This window comes from Pogona vitticeps, chromosome 6 (assembly GCF_051106095.1).
Source record: "Pogona vitticeps strain Pit_001003342236 chromosome 6, PviZW2.1, whole genome shotgun sequence".
NCBI lineage: Eukaryota > Metazoa > Chordata > Lepidosauria > Squamata > Agamidae > Pogona > Pogona vitticeps.
In genome coordinates, this window is record NC_135788.1 from 22727398 (window position 1) to 22746080 (window position 18683).

The window sequence follows — 18683 nt, forward strand, 5'->3', positions numbered from 1 at the left end:
CCACACTGGAATAAACCTGATAATCTTTAAAATTCCCTAATTGATTTTCATTTTGATTTTTTTAATTATCCAAGCCCAATAGCTGATACCCAGCACCACATCAGAAGCTTCTTTTCCCATTTCCTGATGCAGCTGTATATCTTTTATCCGATGTGCTTTGCCCCCTGAAATGAGGTGCTGTTTCAAGATGTCCTGGGTGTGTCTTGCATAAAACAAGTTCCACTTCTGGATTCTGGCCATTGATGATTATAAAATTATAACAGACCTCAGACTTCCTGTCTCTCCATAATGTCAAGCTGTGGCTCTAAAAGAGATACTTACATTGTCTATGATGTTGAATATTGCATAAGCAGCTCCTCTTGCAACTGCAAACGATTCTAGGTTTGGAGTCACTTGTCCAATGCCAAATGCTCCTATTAGTACAGCAAAGAAGACCTAAAGGAAATATTTATGAAACAAAACATAAAGATCTTTATCAACAGTCATTCATTTTGCCCTAAGAATTTCCAAATCACATAACTGTGATGTGGTTGAAGGTCAACAAGTAAAACTGTTGAGAGGTCAAAGCCAATAACAAACACAGAGAGGGAAGGAACACGCTTCCTGAAACTCATTCATAGAACCAGAAACTGAAGGGATCTATTAAAGATGTAATACTTATGGTCCTATCAGGATAGTGGTCTATATTTTTGGACTGTCTTGAGCTGAAATAGCTGGTTGGATAGCTCAGTGTGCTAAAATGCCTGGTTCCATTGCCAAAGGTTGGAAGCTCAGTTCCCTACTCTGCCTCCCAGGAGGAGAGGTAGCCTATGTTGCCTTGGATGACCTGCACAGTCTTAGAGAATCACCAGAAGATGTTAAACCATTTCTGAGGACGTTCTAGCTGGGAAACCCTAGGAAGGATCACCATAAGCTGAAATTGTCTTGAAGGCAGATGACTGAATTAATTAACAAAAACGCTTAGGTTCCGTCCTCACAATAACTGGAAAAAATCCCAATACCTCCCCCAAAATATTACATTTGAGGCTCTGAGTAGCTTCATATGTGTTCAGTTGTGCTGTTTTTGCTAAGTGTCTCTCCAACAATTGGAGGGAAGAGAAGGAAGATTTAAAGTGCTTTGGAGTGTCTCTTCCCAGCTCAGTTTTATATCCTTTTAATGCCAGGCCAATATAGGAGCAGCAGAAGATCTGTGGAGCCTCCCCAAATCATAATATACAGACGTTCCTGGTCACTTGGAAATTGGCAGGGGAACTGTATTGACATAACGCTGGGCTGCACAATGAAAGGAAGTTCAAGCCTGTGTCAAGGGAGAAGCCAGAACATACTTGGAACGGCTGAACTGGTGGGAACTGAAGTCAGAAGTCAAGGAGAGGTCAGGAAATCTGAGGAGAACTAGGCATGGATCCAACAAACAGACCAGGTTAAGCAGGTAGATGTGGAAGGAGGAAGAAGAAAGGAAAGGAAAGGGATGAACAAATAAGTAGGTGCTAACTAAGATATATGGCTAGGATGAAACACGGAGGGGGGGGCTTTTATGAGCCACATCAGAGTAGTTTCTTCAGGATTGCAGACACTAGAAATCTATAAGGATAGCAAGAGTGGGTAGAGCTTGGAACTACAGCTCCCCATATGGTGATGGTGGCAAGAGGATTCTGGGAGCTATTGTCCAAAGGTTAACTTTCCTAACTCCCAAGAACAAAATAAGAAGAGATTTGATGCACAGGCATAATCCACCAGGAAAATCCCCTTCCGTGCAAACCACAGTTGACCTTTCACAATTCCTATTCATTTTGTAAAAGCACAATAGTCTTTCCCGCTAAGATTAAAGGTCCATCTAATCCAATATTAGAAAACGCAGGTGGCTTGGAAATATATATGTTGGAAGAGTTCATTTTGGACTACAAATCACACAATCCCCCATGACTTGCCTGGGGGATTCTGAGAATTATAGTCCAAAAGTACAGAATCCTAAGCTCTGGTTTGAAGGCAGAGGGCCCACTTAGTGTTCTTGATTAACAGCCATAGATAAACTTACCCTCCATGAACTGATCTAATTTTAATGCTATCTATGCCAGAAGATTTGCATAATTTAGTAATGAATTATCTGCCATGAAGCCTTGTTCAAGAGACCTTCCCAGAGATTGTACATGACATCATATACAAAAATTAATTTGCAAATCTATTTTTGATTCCCACTGACTCCCTGATCCTCATTTATTCTGAGCAGTGCTGAATGTGGTCATAAAAAGAAAATAACACAACTGTTCACCAACACTTACTGTGAGGACTCCCCCAATACTGTAATGTTCATCTAGGATCAAAGTAGTTCCATACCAGAAAGCCAATGCATAGGATGCATATATTAATAAGAAAGCAAGACCCAAGGAAACGCTGGCTGTAATAGACTTGCGGATTCCAATGTTTTTAGCATTTTCTAGATTTTTATGATACCTGAAGAAAGAACAGCAAACAATAACTGAAATAAGTCTATACTGGACAGCCAAAAGCATTTTCTCTCAGTTTTGATGATTTAGGCAGTTTTCCTGTAGAAAACATTTTCTGTCCACTCACATGTGCATGTCTTGCTAATGAAACTGCGGCCATAAGGAGGAAGTCATTCCCACCGCTCTACAGAAACTGTTCTATGCAAACACAGAATTAGCGGGAAGGAGTTTCAAATAAAATGTGGGTCAGCCTAGCTGCCATTGCTTGACTACCCAGGCTTAGGCTGTCTACATAAGAAGAGTCCTGCTGGATTAGGCCAAGGGTCCATCTAGTCCAGCTTCCTGTATCTCACAGTGGCCCCACCAGATGCCTCTAGGAGCACACGAGACAACTCGATACCTGTCTCCTGGTACCCCTCACTTGTATTTTCAGGTAGCTTCCTTTTACGCCTGGAGATTATACATCCCCATGACTTGTAACCTGTGATCAACTTTTCCTCCAGAAATCTGTCCGATCCCCTTTTAAAGGCATCTGGGGCAGATGCCATCACCACACTCTGTGGCAAGGAGTTCCACAGACTACTAACACACTGTGTAAAGAAGTATTGTCTTTTGTCTGTTCTCACTCCCAACACTCAATTGGAGTGGATGTCCCCTGATATTGTGTGAGAGGGAAAAGAGCTTCCCTCTATCCACTTTATCCATCCCCTTTATAATTTTATATGTCTCAATCAGGTCCCCCCTCAGGCACCTTTTCTCTAGACTAAAGAGCCCCAAACACTTTAGCCTTTCCTCATCAGGAAGGTGCCCCAGCCCAGTCATCATTTTAGTCGCTATCTTCTGCACCTTTTCCAGTTCCACAATGTCATTTTTGAGGTACGGCAACCAGAACTGAGTGTACACAATACTCCAGGTGCAGCCTTACCAGTGTAAGGCAGTACAGAGAAACCCTTGGATCTGATTATATGCCAATTATCTGCAGACAAAAGTAGCTGGACAGAGAAAGTTTCAATGCTCAATCAGAATGTTAAAAAATGCTGCTGGCCATGTAGGCCTCACTAAAATTCAGTACAATTTACTCGGGTGAAAAGGTTCCAGAATCTAGTGTTCTGTTTGGAAGCAGTTAAACACAGAGTCCTGAATACACCCAGATGTACAAGAGACCTCTAGAGTGGCTGGCTTTTTAAAAAAGAAGAAGAAGAAAAGGGAAGGGACGAAAAAGGGCAGTTCCCTGACCTCTCAATTTCTTTGTTCTGTCCTCCAAAAGCAACCACCGTCCTTATGGCTGATAAAACCTCCTCAGCAACGGATCCAGCTTTTGCATATGCAGCAAGCTCCTTGTTTGTGTATGCAGTTAGGACCTGCAGGAAAGGAAAGAGTGCAGTTCCAGGGCCAGGCGAAGACATTTTGCTGTCCGAGACAAACCAGCTCATAGTGCCCTCTCCTTCCCGAGAGCAAAGCACCCTATATCCAAGGCCAGACAAGTTATTTTGGTGCCTGAGGAAGAAAATGTCTGGTGCCCTGAACCGCATGGAGCAATAAGACAATCATCATAGATGAAATAGCTAACTATCGCCTGCCTTCTTATGAAACCCCACACTGCCTGCTTGGGGCAGAAGCCTCCCAGTGCCGAATGCCAGGACCAGCCCGATCAGTTCTAGGGTTTTCAACAATTCCCTGTGAGATCAGGCGTCCATTTCATTCCCTTTAGCTGTACTTCTCTATTTTTTTAAAAAAAAAAACACCACACGTACGGCTGACATACAATCCCTGTCAAATACTGAGTATCCTGCTATACTCAGGAGACAAGAGAGAGACAAGTTCAGAACCATTTTGGACCGACCGTCTCACTACTGTGCAATTCTTACATTCAGGGTGCGGAGGTCCAGCAACAAAGAGACAGCCTTCCCTAACTTCCCATTCTTACATTCCCCTCCTTGCTGTCCTTCCGCAGGCAAGCAAAGACTTTCCCCTCAGGCAGGCGTTTTCCTTTGGGGGGGAGGGGGCTGCTGTTTGGTTTGGTTTGGTTGTCCTTTCCCCCTTCCAACTTTAAGATTGTTCCTTTTTAAAACTGTAAGCCCCCCTGAGTGCTCTTCAGGAGAAAGGCAGGATATTATGATTTTAAATACATAAATAAATAATAAATACAATCTCCATGGGCTTCAGTCAGCTTGCTCACCAGAAAACATGAGTGCCAGGTTGGTGAAGGCCACTCAAGGGCCACAGATTTCCCACTAAAGATGCCATCTCTTCCTGCAGAAAAATCCCACCCCATCCCCGAGAATGACCTGCTGCTCTCTGAATATGGATCTTAAACAACACATTGTTTGGGATCCAGACTTAAAAATGGGTTAAATGTTAAATATAAAGTTAAATCACTGCAATTTAAATTAATAATTACTATCTTAAGACCCACTAATTCTGTACTCTATGTTTGGCTAAATCTGAACCCAGTTGATTAGTTATGTTTGCCTTACGTCAGGGGTCCCCAACCTTTTCCACCCCGCGGACCGGATGGGGAAGGTGGGGCACCCCCTGCGCTTGTGCGCATGCACGAATGAGTGCACACATGCACATGCGCATACACAAACAGCAGCATGGCACTTGTGTGGGAGCTCACCCATGCACATGCATAAATGGTGGCATGCCGTTTCTGCATGCCCACGCATGCATGCACAAATGGCAGTGTGGCGCTCACATGGGTGCCCTGGAGTGAGCGTGCATGTGCAAATCAGCTGTGCGGGGGTGACTGTGTGCAGGTGGTGGGACGGGAGGTCTGTCTCCGCCCCTCTGGTCCGGCTCAAGCCACGGACTGATACTGGGCTGCAGACCGGGGGCTGGGGACCTCTGCTTTATGTAATTAAACCCAGAAGCAATGGAAAACTCATTTCTGAGCAGTGGTAATGCCATTTTCATAACAAAATAATTCTGTGATTCCCTCACATTTCACCCAAATTATACATACCTTTGCCCAGGCGGCAGCTGAGAGCCCCAGAACAGGACTGATGGCCAGTATGACAAGAGTCAGTTTCCATCCTTTAATAAACCCGACAACAAATCCAGCAATAAATGTAGCTATTCCCTGAATCAGCATTGCCATTTTATCACCAATTCCATCATTGATTTTGGAGACGTCACTAGAAAGAATTTAAGGTAAACCAGTTAAAGTTCTGTTGAGGGGAAATGCTACTATGGTGTTTTTCTAAGATACTTCAAATGTAGTTTTACAACACACTTTGAATACATATTTCATACATACTACGAAACTCTGATATGACAACAAAAACAGATGTCATAGACATCTATCAGCAGATGAGAAAATTCCTTAAGAGCTGATTGTGTGTAAGTGTCACAGGAAGTGCCTCAAAGTTTCAAATTAACTCTGGTTAATCATTAGTCTTCAGAATGTAGGCACAGGATTCCTTTGACTTCTGACTTCTCAGACATGAAAAATTACCTTAGCCATCTTTCTCCGACACTGAATGGCTTTCATATCTACAATATTGGCTATCTATACTCTTTGTTTCTGCAGTACCTCCTCATTTAAAATATGAGTTCAGTAATACTGGAAATGTACTTTAAAAACCTAATGCATGAAGTCACATCAGGACATTGGGAATCTCAACTTTCTTTAAAAAGATCAGTCCAGCTAGTAAATTAAAATTAGGTTCTCTACTGAAGCAATAAATACTGGTATTGTTCAATAGGTTGGTATGCCTGCAGTGCCTTCCAGGAGAGGGGCCAACCGCTCATGGTCTTTGGCTGAGAGTTGTGAGCCCTGCCACCAGTACAGCCTTGGGCAAGCTGCATGATCCCAAATTGCAATCAGATCGAGGGACTGGGAAATCAGTTGTGAGCCCTTCGCATCTAATATACAGTACTCACTCTATAAGTCTAGTATTTAGTTCTCCAACATCATTAACATCAAACCATCCAATTTCTTGCCGCATGATGGCATGGAAGAAACGCTGCCTGATGTGCTTGGTCTGTCGGCCAGCTGCAAGAGTCCAACATGCAACGTGCATGTAGGCGGCAACAAGAACAGCAGCTCCTATTCCTGAATAATAGTAGGCATATCTGAAAGCACAACATGGCAGAGTCATATTCAAGAAGAGTGGTTGTGTGAGCCCTTTGCAGGAGAGAGACAACTTGGTCTTGAGACAGAAACGGCTTTATATCTGACAATAACAGAAAGTAAGGAAGCTGGGAGAACTCTGTTGGAGCCAGCTAAGACCTATTCAGTAGAATACTTTGCTCCCTGCACTGGCCAACACAGTGCCCACAAACAGGATATCAGACTACCAGCCTGTTCCCACTGTTGTTTTCTAGCTCCTTGCATCCAGAGATTTGCTGCCTTTGATCATGGAGGCACCTAACAGTGAATATGGCCATCGCCATGCCTTAAACTCCATAAACGTGCTTGCTTTGGTAGCCATCACCAAAGTTTATGGCACCAGATTCCAGTACACAAGTACAGAAACTCTCATAACCAAAGAGCAGAAGCTACCGAAAGACCTAAATGGAAAGAAACTGAGACAAAAAGTGGGCTCCTCCTTCCTCTGAATTTGGGGCCCATTTGCTGTCTCTTCTACAGACAGCAGCTTCCACTGCCACAGTTTCTCTAAAGCTCAGCCCAGCCCTCATCCCCTTCAGTCCAGTGATGAGTTTTGGGTTCTTAAGAAAGCTTCTGCTCAGAGGACACACCGATTGTTCCAAGATTTGATTCTAGATAAATATATGAACTTGACTTCTATCTGGTTGAGAGAAGAAAGGGGAGTTTGTTTCATCCACCATTATTCACTTATGGCTGCAGCCTATGTGCATGATGTCCCTTGGGACTCTAACCTATCCCATGCATTATTCACCATCTACATGAAGGTGCTGGGAGATGCCATTTGAAAAGGTTGGGATGAGGAGCCAGCAATGTGCAAACGACACCCACTTCTATTGCCTCTTATCACCGGATACCAAGGCAACAGTGAGGACCTTTGAACACTTCCTGATCTTGATAACAAGCTGAATGTGGCTAAGCAAGCTGAAATTATGTTCTGACAAGACGGAGGTGCTAGTAATCAGTAGAAAATCGGACCTGGGGATTCATTAGGTTGTAGTCCCCTTGACTGGCTTCACTTATTATTTGAGAACGCTTCTTGATTTTATGTGTTTTCTTTGGGGACCCCCAGGGGGCAGTGGTGATGAGAAGTAGCTTTCCATTACTCTGCTTAGTGCACTAGGTCAGTGGTCCCCAACCTTGGGCCTCCAGATGTTCTTGGACTTCAACTCCCAGAAATCCTGGCCAGCAGAGGTGGTGGTGAAAGCTTCTGGAAGTTGTAGTCCAAGAACATCTGGAGGCCCAAGGTTGGGGACCACTGCACTAGGTAACAAACTTTCAAAGCAGACCTAACCTGGCTACGGTCATCTATGCCTTAGCTACGTCATGCCTTGACTACTACAATGCGATCCTTGAAGAGGGTCCAACATCTTAATTTGATATAATGCATGGCATAATAGTTTATAAGCTGAAAGTCTTTCATTGGTTGCCAACTACTTAACAGGTCCAATTTAAAGTCCTTGTTTTGACCTTTAAAACCCGAAACAGCTTGGGGCTTGGCTATCTTGCTAAGGCACCATCTGGATGTTGAGGTCTTTGGGTAACAGCCTCTTAAGAATATCTACAGCTGAGACACCTACTTAACAGGCACAAAGGACAGCATTTTCTCCTTCACAGCCTGAGACCATGGGAATGCACTCCTTGTAGAGCTGTGAACCATTTCCACTCATTTTGCTTTTAGGAAGGGTGTGAATACCCGTCTTTCTAAATTGGTAATTGACATTGTGATGATTTTAACTGTAGATTTACCAGTTGTAACTGTTCTTACAGTCTTGGTTGTTTACCTTCATTTTCAATGATGTTATTTATTCTATTTATTTATTTTATTTGTACCCCGCCTATCTGGTCATTGCGACCACTCTAGGCGGCTTCCAGACAAATTATGGCTGAATCTTCTTTTTAATTCTGTTTTGTGATAGTAAGTCACCTTGAACGCTATTTAGCGGTCTAAAGGCAAGTTATAAATGTCATAAAACAAATACGCAAGATGAAAGAAATGATGAAGAATGGGAAGACAGTTAAGGAGAATGAACAAGCAATGGAAATAAAGGGAGCCCAGCTGAAATGCATGACTTCTATATCAACACTCCTCATGCTGTTGAAGCGGCATCAGAAAACAATAACTGAAAAGATGAGCCAGGAGCCATGACATTTCAGCCTGGACAGTAGAGGCTGGAGAAAGGGAATGTTGCCAAAACTTTGTTCAGTTCTTGAATGTTCTAGATAAGGCTCTGCCTGAGCGCTGCACCCGGCTTTAGGCTAAGGGCTTGTCCACACTGTGATCCAGGCAATGTTTAAAAGGTCCTCAAAGGTTCCAAGGGAGTCCCAAATACGTAGACTGTTTGCCCTAGCCTTGTTCCATAAAGATGCAGAGCAGCTCTTAAAGGGGAAGGATGAATAATCTTAGGTAGAAAAAGAAGCAGACAAGGTCTTTTCCGCCATTCCAAACAGTGATGTCAGGGAACCAAATAATAACTACATGTGTGGAAAGAATCTAAGAATAATACCTTGTGCACATCTTCACTGGGGGGGATGGGGGTGTGTGTTTCCATGACAATAGCCATGTAAGCACTGTAACAAAATCAGCAAGGAGTCTTGGGGCACCTTAACTTTTAGTTGGCATAAGCTCTCATGAATAGCAGTTCAGTTCTTTTCCGATATGAATGTAACAAACTTCAGCTGTCAGTGCACACATCTGAAGTAGTGGGCTATGGGCCATGAAATCTTAAGGTGCCACAAGATTCTCTCAAAATCTACTCTATTTCCGGTGGGTTTCATTGTGTTTCAAAGGAGGGCAAATAGAGGCATGGCTCTATTTCAGGAAACAGACTTCTCTTTCCTAATTAAAGCGTGGGTTGGGTTTTAGAAGACCAAAGTCTAAACTATATACAGTATATGAAAAAGTGCTAAATTAACTTGCTATATACAGTATTTTTAACCAAGTCTCTCTGGAAAAGAGAGAAAAGATCGAAGCAGACACACTAAGCAAGAGAGTAAAGGAAAAACAAGAGAATAAAGGAAAAATGGGATCATGAAACCAGGTTTTCAGAACATTCCTTTGAGAATAACAACTATTATAACCCCTTCCCAGAGTTTAATTTTTCCACAGTTTTGCCTGGCTTGCCTGTTACTCCAACAATTTTGCCTAAGCCAAGAGATGCAAATAACAATTACTACATTATTGCCTTAAATCATGGTGATTTTTTCATAGTTGCAGGGCCAGCTCTAACACTGGGCAGAGGGAGGTGACTGTCTGAGGGGGATGATGCTACGAGGCAGAGTCTGGATAGATTCTCTTGAGCTGCTCAGGCATCTTGCTTTCCACCCAGTGCCCTGGAAGGCAGAGCAGTGGATGCAACACGATTTCTTCATTTTCCCCTAAAATGGCTTGCTGCATTGGGTATGGTGGAAGATGCCTGCTCATCAACCAAAACCTTCTGCGTGGCGGATGAGGAGGAGATAGCCATTCTGTCTTCTGACCAGGATGGTGAAATAACTTGAGTCAGCCTGGCTGTTTGTAATCAATATATTTTTTTCAACATTCTTTCTATGCAGGTTTTTGAAAACAGAACTTTCTTCACTGTGGTTGACCAAAGAGTACTCATGGAAGAATAGTTCCCAGTACTGCATAACAATGAAAGTCCAGCAGTGTAATTAATCTTGATATTAAAAATATCTCAATATTTAATTTGTGTTACTCAGTTAATAAATAAATTTTCAGATTCATATCATGTGAATAATATAAAAAGGAATATTTTGTATTAAAGAATGCAGTGCTTTTTTTAACAAACAAAATGAAACAGATGCAAGAAGATCTCAGATACTGAGTAACATGAAAAGTACCCCCTCCCATAAATATAAAGACTAGAAGATATATATCAAGGTACCTTGTCATTTGTTCCTGTAGAGTCTCATTTCGATACTGAGAAATATTGAGGAAATCAATATTATCAAGAGAAATATCTATGTAGGGGAAAAAAATGAAAAGTTGTGAAACAATTATTGAAGGCCATCGCTAAGACTGATTCCAAAATTCTGTTATGGACGTCTCATTTTCCCATAAACATCCAGGGATAAATATGTTACAGGAAAAACAACAAAGAACTTTGCTGCTCATTAAATGTTTAATTTTCTATAGCAAGTGTTGTATTTTTCAACATTGCCTGTGCCTATGGAAATTTTACAGCCTTGCCTCTGGTTAGTAACTACCATGTTTAGTTCCCTGACCCGCTTTAGTGTGACCAGAATGGGAATTATAGTTTCATATTACATATTGTGCAAATGACTTTTATTTCCAGGTCTTAGGCAGAAACAGATGAAAGAAGGAGCCTGTAATTATAGTTGAAAGCATGTTGATGTGCAGAAATTAATGAGGCAATTTCGAACATCTGCTTCTGGCCTCCACAAGAAGAGTTGTTTGTTGTTACGATTCAAATGTTTTCCATATTTCATATTAGATAGATAGATAGATAGATAGATAGATAGATAGATAGATAGAGAGAGAGAGAGAGAGAGAGAGAGAGAGAGAGAGAGAGAGAGATACAGAGATACAGAGATACAGAGATAGAGACAGATACAGATACAGATATAGATATAGATATAGGCACTCCACCTAGCTAACTATCAGGGAATGTGATAGCGAAAATCATAAGGGGATGATTTTCTGACCCTGGAGAGTGGACAGATTGCCAAAAATTGGAGAGGCAAAATTAAAAAAGAAAAGACACTGGAAGCAGCTAGATGTCTACTTTCAGCAGGGGTGGGCAATATGTAGCCCTCTAGAAGTCCAAATGCAGCCCCCAAAGTCCCCGCATCAAAGTTAACAAAAATAAATTAGGGGATCGTTGCAACCTATAGTATTTAGAAGGTGAATAACCAGTCCTGTAACCTTTCAGGAATAACAATCCACCACTTTTGTCCAAGTAAAAAAGCAAGGGAGGGTTATAGGAGAGCAGAAGGTTGCAAAAAGCAGTGTGAGAGGGTTTATGTGGCCTACTATGCCCACTCTAGCCCTGAAAGTTCAAAAGCTTGCCCTGCAACCTTTAAGCTGCCCTAGTAAAAGATTGTGTTCATATAATATTTATTTATTTATTTATTGAATCACAGGAAGAATTAAGACTTACTTATAGGAGGCATTCCAGACTGCACAAAGGAGTTTGTCATATCTCCAAAAACAATCATCATGACAGGAAGGGAAGCTCCATGAACGGCTGCGAACAGCGTTCCTGCTGCCATTAGTAAAGTGTCTGGCCAGTCAGCATAACGAAACTGAAAATTAGAAAGCCTTATGTGAAAAATAATTTGACTGCATTTAATTATAATCAACATACACGGAATAATTCATATACGTGGGAGGTAAAGGTAAAGCCTCCCTTTGACATTTAGTGCAGTCGTGTCCAACTCTAGGGGGCGGTGCTCATCCCCGTCTTCAAGCCGTAGAGCCAGCATTTGTCCGAAGACAGTTTCCGTGGTCACGTGGCCAGCGCGACTAGACACGGAAAGCCGTCCCTATTAGTGGGAGAGTGTTACTCAAATTCAAAGGTGTACAAATCGCCTCACAGCAGCAACCCAAGGTTTGCAATTAGCACCTTACAAGAAACTGAACTTTGACCGCTGTGGTTTCAAAGCTTTGACATTTTAATTTGTGGAGGGAACACCTCTCAGTGTTGTCAACAGGGAGCAGCTGCGAGAGGGCATCCATCATGCCTGAGGGCAGCAGGCGAGCTTCAGGGCACAGGGCAGGCGACCTGTCAGCTACCGTTTTTGCTTTTCATTGCAAGGGGATGGAAAACCAAACGGTAGCTCCCACAGGCCCCTAAGATCCTCTGCTGCCGGAGTGTGGTGTGAATTACACTCTCCTACCAGTGGAGTGCTGCAGCCGCTGTGGGGGTTTCAGTCCATACTTCTCAGGGGGTGCCCAAGTTGCTGAATCCCCTCTGATGCAACTCTGAGGTGGACTCACGGCCCCGCTGACATCCAGCTACTAGCCTCCACTGGCCTCATCAGACAAACAACACCACAATCTCACAATGCTATCTGAGAATGCCAAAATGAATGAAGTTTGAAGCAAAGAAACCCTAGCCCAGCAATGGCGAACCTATGCCACCCCTGGCACGCAGAGCCCTTTCTGCTGGCAGGCGACCCATAAGTTGCCGGATCACTACTCCGTCCCCGCAGCCAAACCTCAGGAGGCAGCTGCAGCTGTGGTGCTGGTGCTTCGACAGGTGGCAGGCCCGAATCCACAGCAGCTGGCGCTGGTGGTGTATCTGGAATGGAGTCTCGAGGCACCTCCCCCTTCTGGTTCTGCCACCACCGCGGCACACCACTCACACATTCCCCCCCCCCCAGTTTGGGCATCCAGGCCCAAAAAGGTTTGCCGCCACTGCCCTAGCCCAAAGCAGTAACCAAATAACTAAAATGTACAATGAATCCTTGCAACGTTCTTTCAAAAATCAACGTCATTCAGTCTGCGCTGGGCCAAATAAATAAATACATACATCACTAAAAGAACTTACTATTGCAAAGGGGCTGACCATTGGGGGTTTCTCTTTCTTTTTCTCTTCTTTACTGCTGAAGAGCGCATGACGAGATTTTTAAAAATGAAGAAAGAAACATAACAGTTGAAAACAACAACAAGAAACACAGTTTACATGAAAGTATAACACGGACAGACACTGCTAATCACTTTTTGACTGCACATGGCAACTGTTTGTCTTTATTTCTCCTTGTCTCTCCAACCTGGATATTTGGGAAGTCTCCTAAATCAGTTCTACAACCAAGCTACTGTTGGCTACTAATAGATTGAAAAAGATTCTTTTAAAGGCATGCGTACGATAAAATGTATATGCCATGCCCACTCCTCAGAGTTTTAATTCATAGGTTTGGTCCCACCTAGGACCACAGGCAAAATGGGGTCATTATAATGGGAGCAGACAACCATTTTCGTGCCTGTGCGTTCAGTGGGTCTTGTATTTAATACATGTGTCAGGGAACGGCCTAGAGAAACCAGGTAAGACGTAGCCACACACCATCCTCAAGGCATTCAGCCTGCACGGTGCACCCCAAATGCCACAATAATCAGCTAGAACATGATTAATGCTGAGAAATGCCACTTTGGAATAATTCCAATGAGATGGCCCTGCTACACAGGTGACATGTTTATAATGAACAGGTGTGAGGCCCATAATAAACCACATAGGCAATACAATGTGGCCATTTGAACCAGACTTTCTCTCCAGACATTTACTATCTTCCAAAAATAAAATAAATAAATAAATAAGGGAAATGTGGTCCACAAGACATGTTTAGGCTTCATTTTCCCTCAGCCCTAGCCAACACAGTCTGTGGTGAGGGACAACAGGATTTGAAGTTGAACAATACCTAGAAAGAGTCACGGTTCTCATTTCTGGCCTACCATATTTCTCACCAGCCTGCCTTCTTCATTGCCACATTTCAACAGTCATATTGTTTTTTATTCTTCTCTAGAACGTTACCCTCTATCCTCACCCCCCCACCATTTTTGAGCTGTGGCAACGTTAATTTTGCTCTTTGTGTAGACTTCAATCAGACTTCTACAAATGGCCAATATATTTCTTTTCTTGCCTTTCCTTCTCATCCTTTTAACCATCATTCTTACAAGCACATCCTCTCTAAAATAAAATGATCAACAACCCAGATGGTAGGTTTGGGGAAAAGAGAGCTCTTTGAACTGGGAGAAGGACACAGGTCCAAACAGAGAGCATTGATTTGTTTTGAGAGCCACCAGCACATTTCACTCACTCACTCCTCCATAGGTGTCAAATTGCCTCTCCCCCCCCCCCCCCCCCGCTATTATGGACTTTGCTAAATTTATCTCAGCAGTCTTGTGTAACAGAATAATAATCGGAGGAGACAGCTCTTGGTGTGAGAACCTAAGAGAAAAAATTAAGGCAGAATTTCTGCTAAAAAGTACTTTTTAAATAAGTAACCAAAATTTGGGAAATGTTCTTCACTTGGACTTTGCCAGAAGGGTAGGTTTTCCTTTTGAAAATAAACAATAACAAAAGCACAGAATATAGAAGTTTCAATTGCTTTAGTTGTAAAAAATCAATGAGGTTGCAAATTATTTCAAGTGAAAATCTGTCTACTTTTCTCTTCTCCCTTGCCCCCACTTACAACATTGCTGGAATCACCTGCCAGAAGACTTTGGATGAAGTCCTGTAGCTTAGCTAAGCAAGTCACAACTAGAGCAGGTCCACCGAATCAATGGGACTTAACAGAGAACATGACTCCCCAGATCTCCTCTAATTCAGGGGATCTACTTGTGTCATACTACGCTAAGCAACAGGATCCCAGCCCTTGTCTTCAGTGAGACAAAAATTGACCTGAGGTAATCGTGCTTCTCATGGCTCTCAGATATTCAATACAAACTCTCTATTTTTAGGGTTTGATGATGAAATCATTTGCTACTTTCCAAACAATATCTTCCATATTATTTCAATTTCTGTTATAATATCAATGGAGCATCGTTGTAATTGCACCCTGTCCTGTCCCCTGGTCGGTTTTCTGCTTTTAAAAATAACATGTCATGTAGACATTCAACAGGCACAGTTTCCTCCTAGAACAGGGAGGCAGGGATGGGACGAACACAGCCTGTTTTTTTAATACATATCCGTACAGACAAAGGGGAAGGAGAATAAGAAATCCAATCAAAATTATACATGGCTGGCAAAAATCCATATATTGGTCTGCAGCAGAATTTTGGCTAAAACACTATTTTAACAAACATGATAACAAAGATGGCAACAATATGAATATCCAAAACATTTAATATACTGGTGATGAAACCAGGTTTGATCATTGAGCAGTCAAGAAGGTAACAATAGCAGTCAAGAACATAACAATAGCATCCAGCACTCTTTTACTTTGTTTCATTTAAAAAAAAAATCCACAGTATTGTAAATCCTTTAGGTAAAAAAAGCATAATAAATGTTAAAGTAAAAAAAAAAAAAAGATAAGGATACCAACAAGGATACCAACAAGATTGATAACAGCATCAAAACAAAGGAGATTAAGTCCTCACAGGAAAAAGAAAGGAAAAAAGAAACAGCATAATAGAACACAGTATTAATTGTTGCTGTTTTCCTTAACATCCAAGAAACAACCAGTAAATTGGCTAGAATATACAGTATCAGATAGATTTAGAGTGTCAAACATTTCTAAAGGATTCTTTTTCCCTACAAAAGAAAGCATTGTGGATGTCCTCATTAACTAAAAATGCAGAAAAATAACTACCTTTTGTTTTTGGTACCAGATTCACTGTCTGCTGAATCCAAGCCATCAACCCTTTTACTCATGTCTATCTGTGTTTCACTTCCCGTCTGTGCCTAGGGAAGAAACAGCGTGTCCCAGAATATTAGATTATAAACAGTATGGGTTTAAAGAAACATGCAATATTAAACTGAGGATATAAAAGAAAAAGTTGATATAACATTTGTCCCATTAATAGTCAATAGTACTAGCCTGCAATTGTTATGTATTCATGAAAGATGGAGACTAGAATAGAAAGAGAATATTAAAGGGGGAAGCACTGTTGTGTTGCATCTTCACTTTGGGTTTACCATGTTGATTTTGATACAGATTATTAGGATAGGTGGGTCTGCTACTGTTTCATAGAATTATTGTTGGTGTTATTTGTCATCAAGTTGACTCCAACTTATTATGACTCTACGGATGGATGATTTTAAAAATGTCTTGTCCTCAACAGTCCCACTCAACTTCTGTAAATTAAGAGATTCAACCCATCTTGTATTTGCTCTCCCTCTTTTTGTGCTGCCTTCAACCTTCTCCGGCATTATAGTATATTTTCTAGAGAATCTTGCTTTTTCATGCATGACAAAGGTATGACAGCCTCAGTTTCATGATTTTTTTGTTGTTGTTGTTGCTTCCAGAGATACTCCAGGCTTGATTTGGCGTAGGACCCACTTGTTCATCTTTCTGGCAGTACAGGATATCCACAAAGTGCAAAGTTCTTCTCCAGCATCATTTCAAACAAATAATTTTTCCCCTGCCAGTGTTCTTTTCTGTCCAGCTTTCATACCCATTCATACGGATCAGAAATACAAGAGTGTGACAGATCCTTACATTTGTTAATCTTTTCTAATCCCTTCATTACTCTCCTTCCACATCTCCTCATTCTTCTTTTTTCTTGTCTGCAGTTTTTGTGGAATTAATCATTAGCATTTGTGGTGTCGTTCCGAGCTGAATTTATTTAGCTTGATTCCCTCCCAATTCCCTCCTTACACACATTTTAAACAATGACATGCATAGAAGGAATGGGTAGAGGTTGCAATATGATTCATAATACTTCAGTGTGGCTTTTAATTTCAAATTTTTTAAAAATAACAATAACACACACAGAGTTCATTGTTTCTCAGCCTCTTGACTAAGATTTTGACAAATGATTTCTATTTTTAAAATGACCAAAGTGTGTATTACCAGGTTCTGACAGAACTACAGTAGCCTGATGATAGTTTCATGTGGTAGATCTGGGGATTCTGGGAGGGTGAAGTTGATCCCATAAGCCATAAAGAGCCAACCTATGTTGTGCATATAAACCAGGAAAGAGAGCCAAGCATTGACTTACCAAGAATGGTATTGTTCTGTCTTGTCTTTTCTTTCTGAAGTGTTCAACAGCTGTAGTTGAAGTTCTGTTGCTGGCGATGAGCTGTAGGCTGTTTACTGTACAGTTACATAAAACCTTTAATGACAGAGATTTACACTCGCTTACACCTTGCTTAGTCCCTAAAGAGATACGCTCTGGTATATTTAACTCCACCTCCTGGAAGACTAATATTTAACAAACTTCCAACTCTCCCTTATGAACTCATACGAACTCCTATGAACTTTCCCTTATGAATTAATCATTCAATAACTCTACCCTATGAAAGCGTTTGTCGTCTTTGCTTTTCAACTCTATTGATAAACTAGAATTATCAACATCCCTAGCTTTATTTTTAGGCTAATTCTTAAACACTACTGAATACTACAGAGAACTACAAAAATCATTATTGGGAAAAGAATGGTAAAGACTAAGGAGACAGGAAATCTCAAAACAGGAAATACGAAGAATGCGTTAAGGAAAATATCATAGTGTGCAGAAGGCGAGGATTCAAAATGTTATGTAACAATTGTTCCCGCATGTAGGACTCTTAGGACTCGTATCCACGGCTTGTGCAAAATAAGGTTCTCACAAGCACTGTGATCCCATGTTATTACATTGAATGGACTTTGCCCACTTATTCTGGAATAACCACACGAGACCAGATACATGGGTTAAAAATGGGCCACACTTTATTGAAATCCATTCCGTTTCCGTGAATATGCCAATCTTTTGGGAAAGGGGGGTCCTGCTGTCGTGCGGATTCAGCTTCCTTGTTGGGTATTAGGTTGGCCCTTGCCCAGCTGCAAGGCTGGGCTCAGGCCTCAGTTATTCCCTTCATTATCACCATGGGATAACTGATGGCCTCTGAATTTCCCCGGACTCCTTCCTTCTCTCTGTGCCTTCCAGGGGTCTGGGAGTGTCCCCAGCACATCTTTACTTCCTAGCAACGTGATTGCCTGCCTGGGCATGCTGCCAGTTCACATGCGCTGAAATTTGGTGCCACTATCCAAGAAACCAATATCCAAGGCCTTTGAATCCGCACTACCCACCCCATGTGACCAAATTGCTACCACCCTTGCCCGGCCAACACTCCTACTCCAGTGTGGGATAGGCGAAAAATCCCCGCCTCCCGTGGCCAATTGGGTGATGGGTCAAAAATTCCTATCCGGCCCCCTATAAGGTGACCAGCTAATCTCACACTAGAAAATAGGGCAGCCAGGTGGGTTGCCAGTTCAGCATGACTGATGAAAGACAATAGGGACGCACCCCTTTAAATGCCCTCTGATGGCCCACGCCCCCCGGCCATTCTCACGTACGGCCCGTGTCAATCCGGGCAAGTTAGCAAAGCCCCACCTCGATAATTGGATCCCTTCGGTCCCACTATCGGCCAGTAGGATACTAGACGAATCATTTCAGTGGGGACTTGTGTCTAAAAAGATGTACAGTAATATAGGCTTGTATTGTAACTAGCCTTAACATTGCAGCC

At 42.1% G+C, this 18683-nt stretch overlaps 1 protein-coding gene across 3 annotated transcripts in view; it reads right to left on the reverse strand.

The window, feature by feature from the left end:
- The window catches only part of ABCB1 (ATP binding cassette subfamily B member 1), a 52174-nt gene extending 34456 nt beyond the window's left edge, over positions 1–17718 (reverse strand). For all 3 annotated transcript variants that reach the window (XR_013537792.1, XM_078378677.1, XM_073003127.2), the window contains exons 1-10: positions 17180–17718; positions 15829–15920; positions 13071–13125; positions 11679–11823; positions 10443–10518; positions 6330–6521; positions 5410–5581; positions 3681–3805; positions 2280–2451; positions 322–435 (exon numbers count right to left, since the gene is read on the reverse strand). Coding sequence is in view for 2 of the 3 variants with exons in the window: in XM_078378677.1 (XP_078234803.1) it covers positions 322–435; positions 2280–2451; positions 3681–3805; positions 5410–5581; positions 6330–6521; positions 10443–10518; positions 11679–11823; positions 13071–13125; positions 15829–15890 (1113 nt within the window). In the remaining variant the exon portion in view is untranslated. The remainder of the gene's footprint in view (positions 1–321; positions 436–2279; positions 2452–3680; positions 3806–5409; positions 5582–6329; positions 6522–10442; positions 10519–11678; positions 11824–13070; positions 13126–15828; positions 15921–17179) is intronic.
- Between the last annotated feature and the right edge of the window lie 965 nt (positions 17719–18683).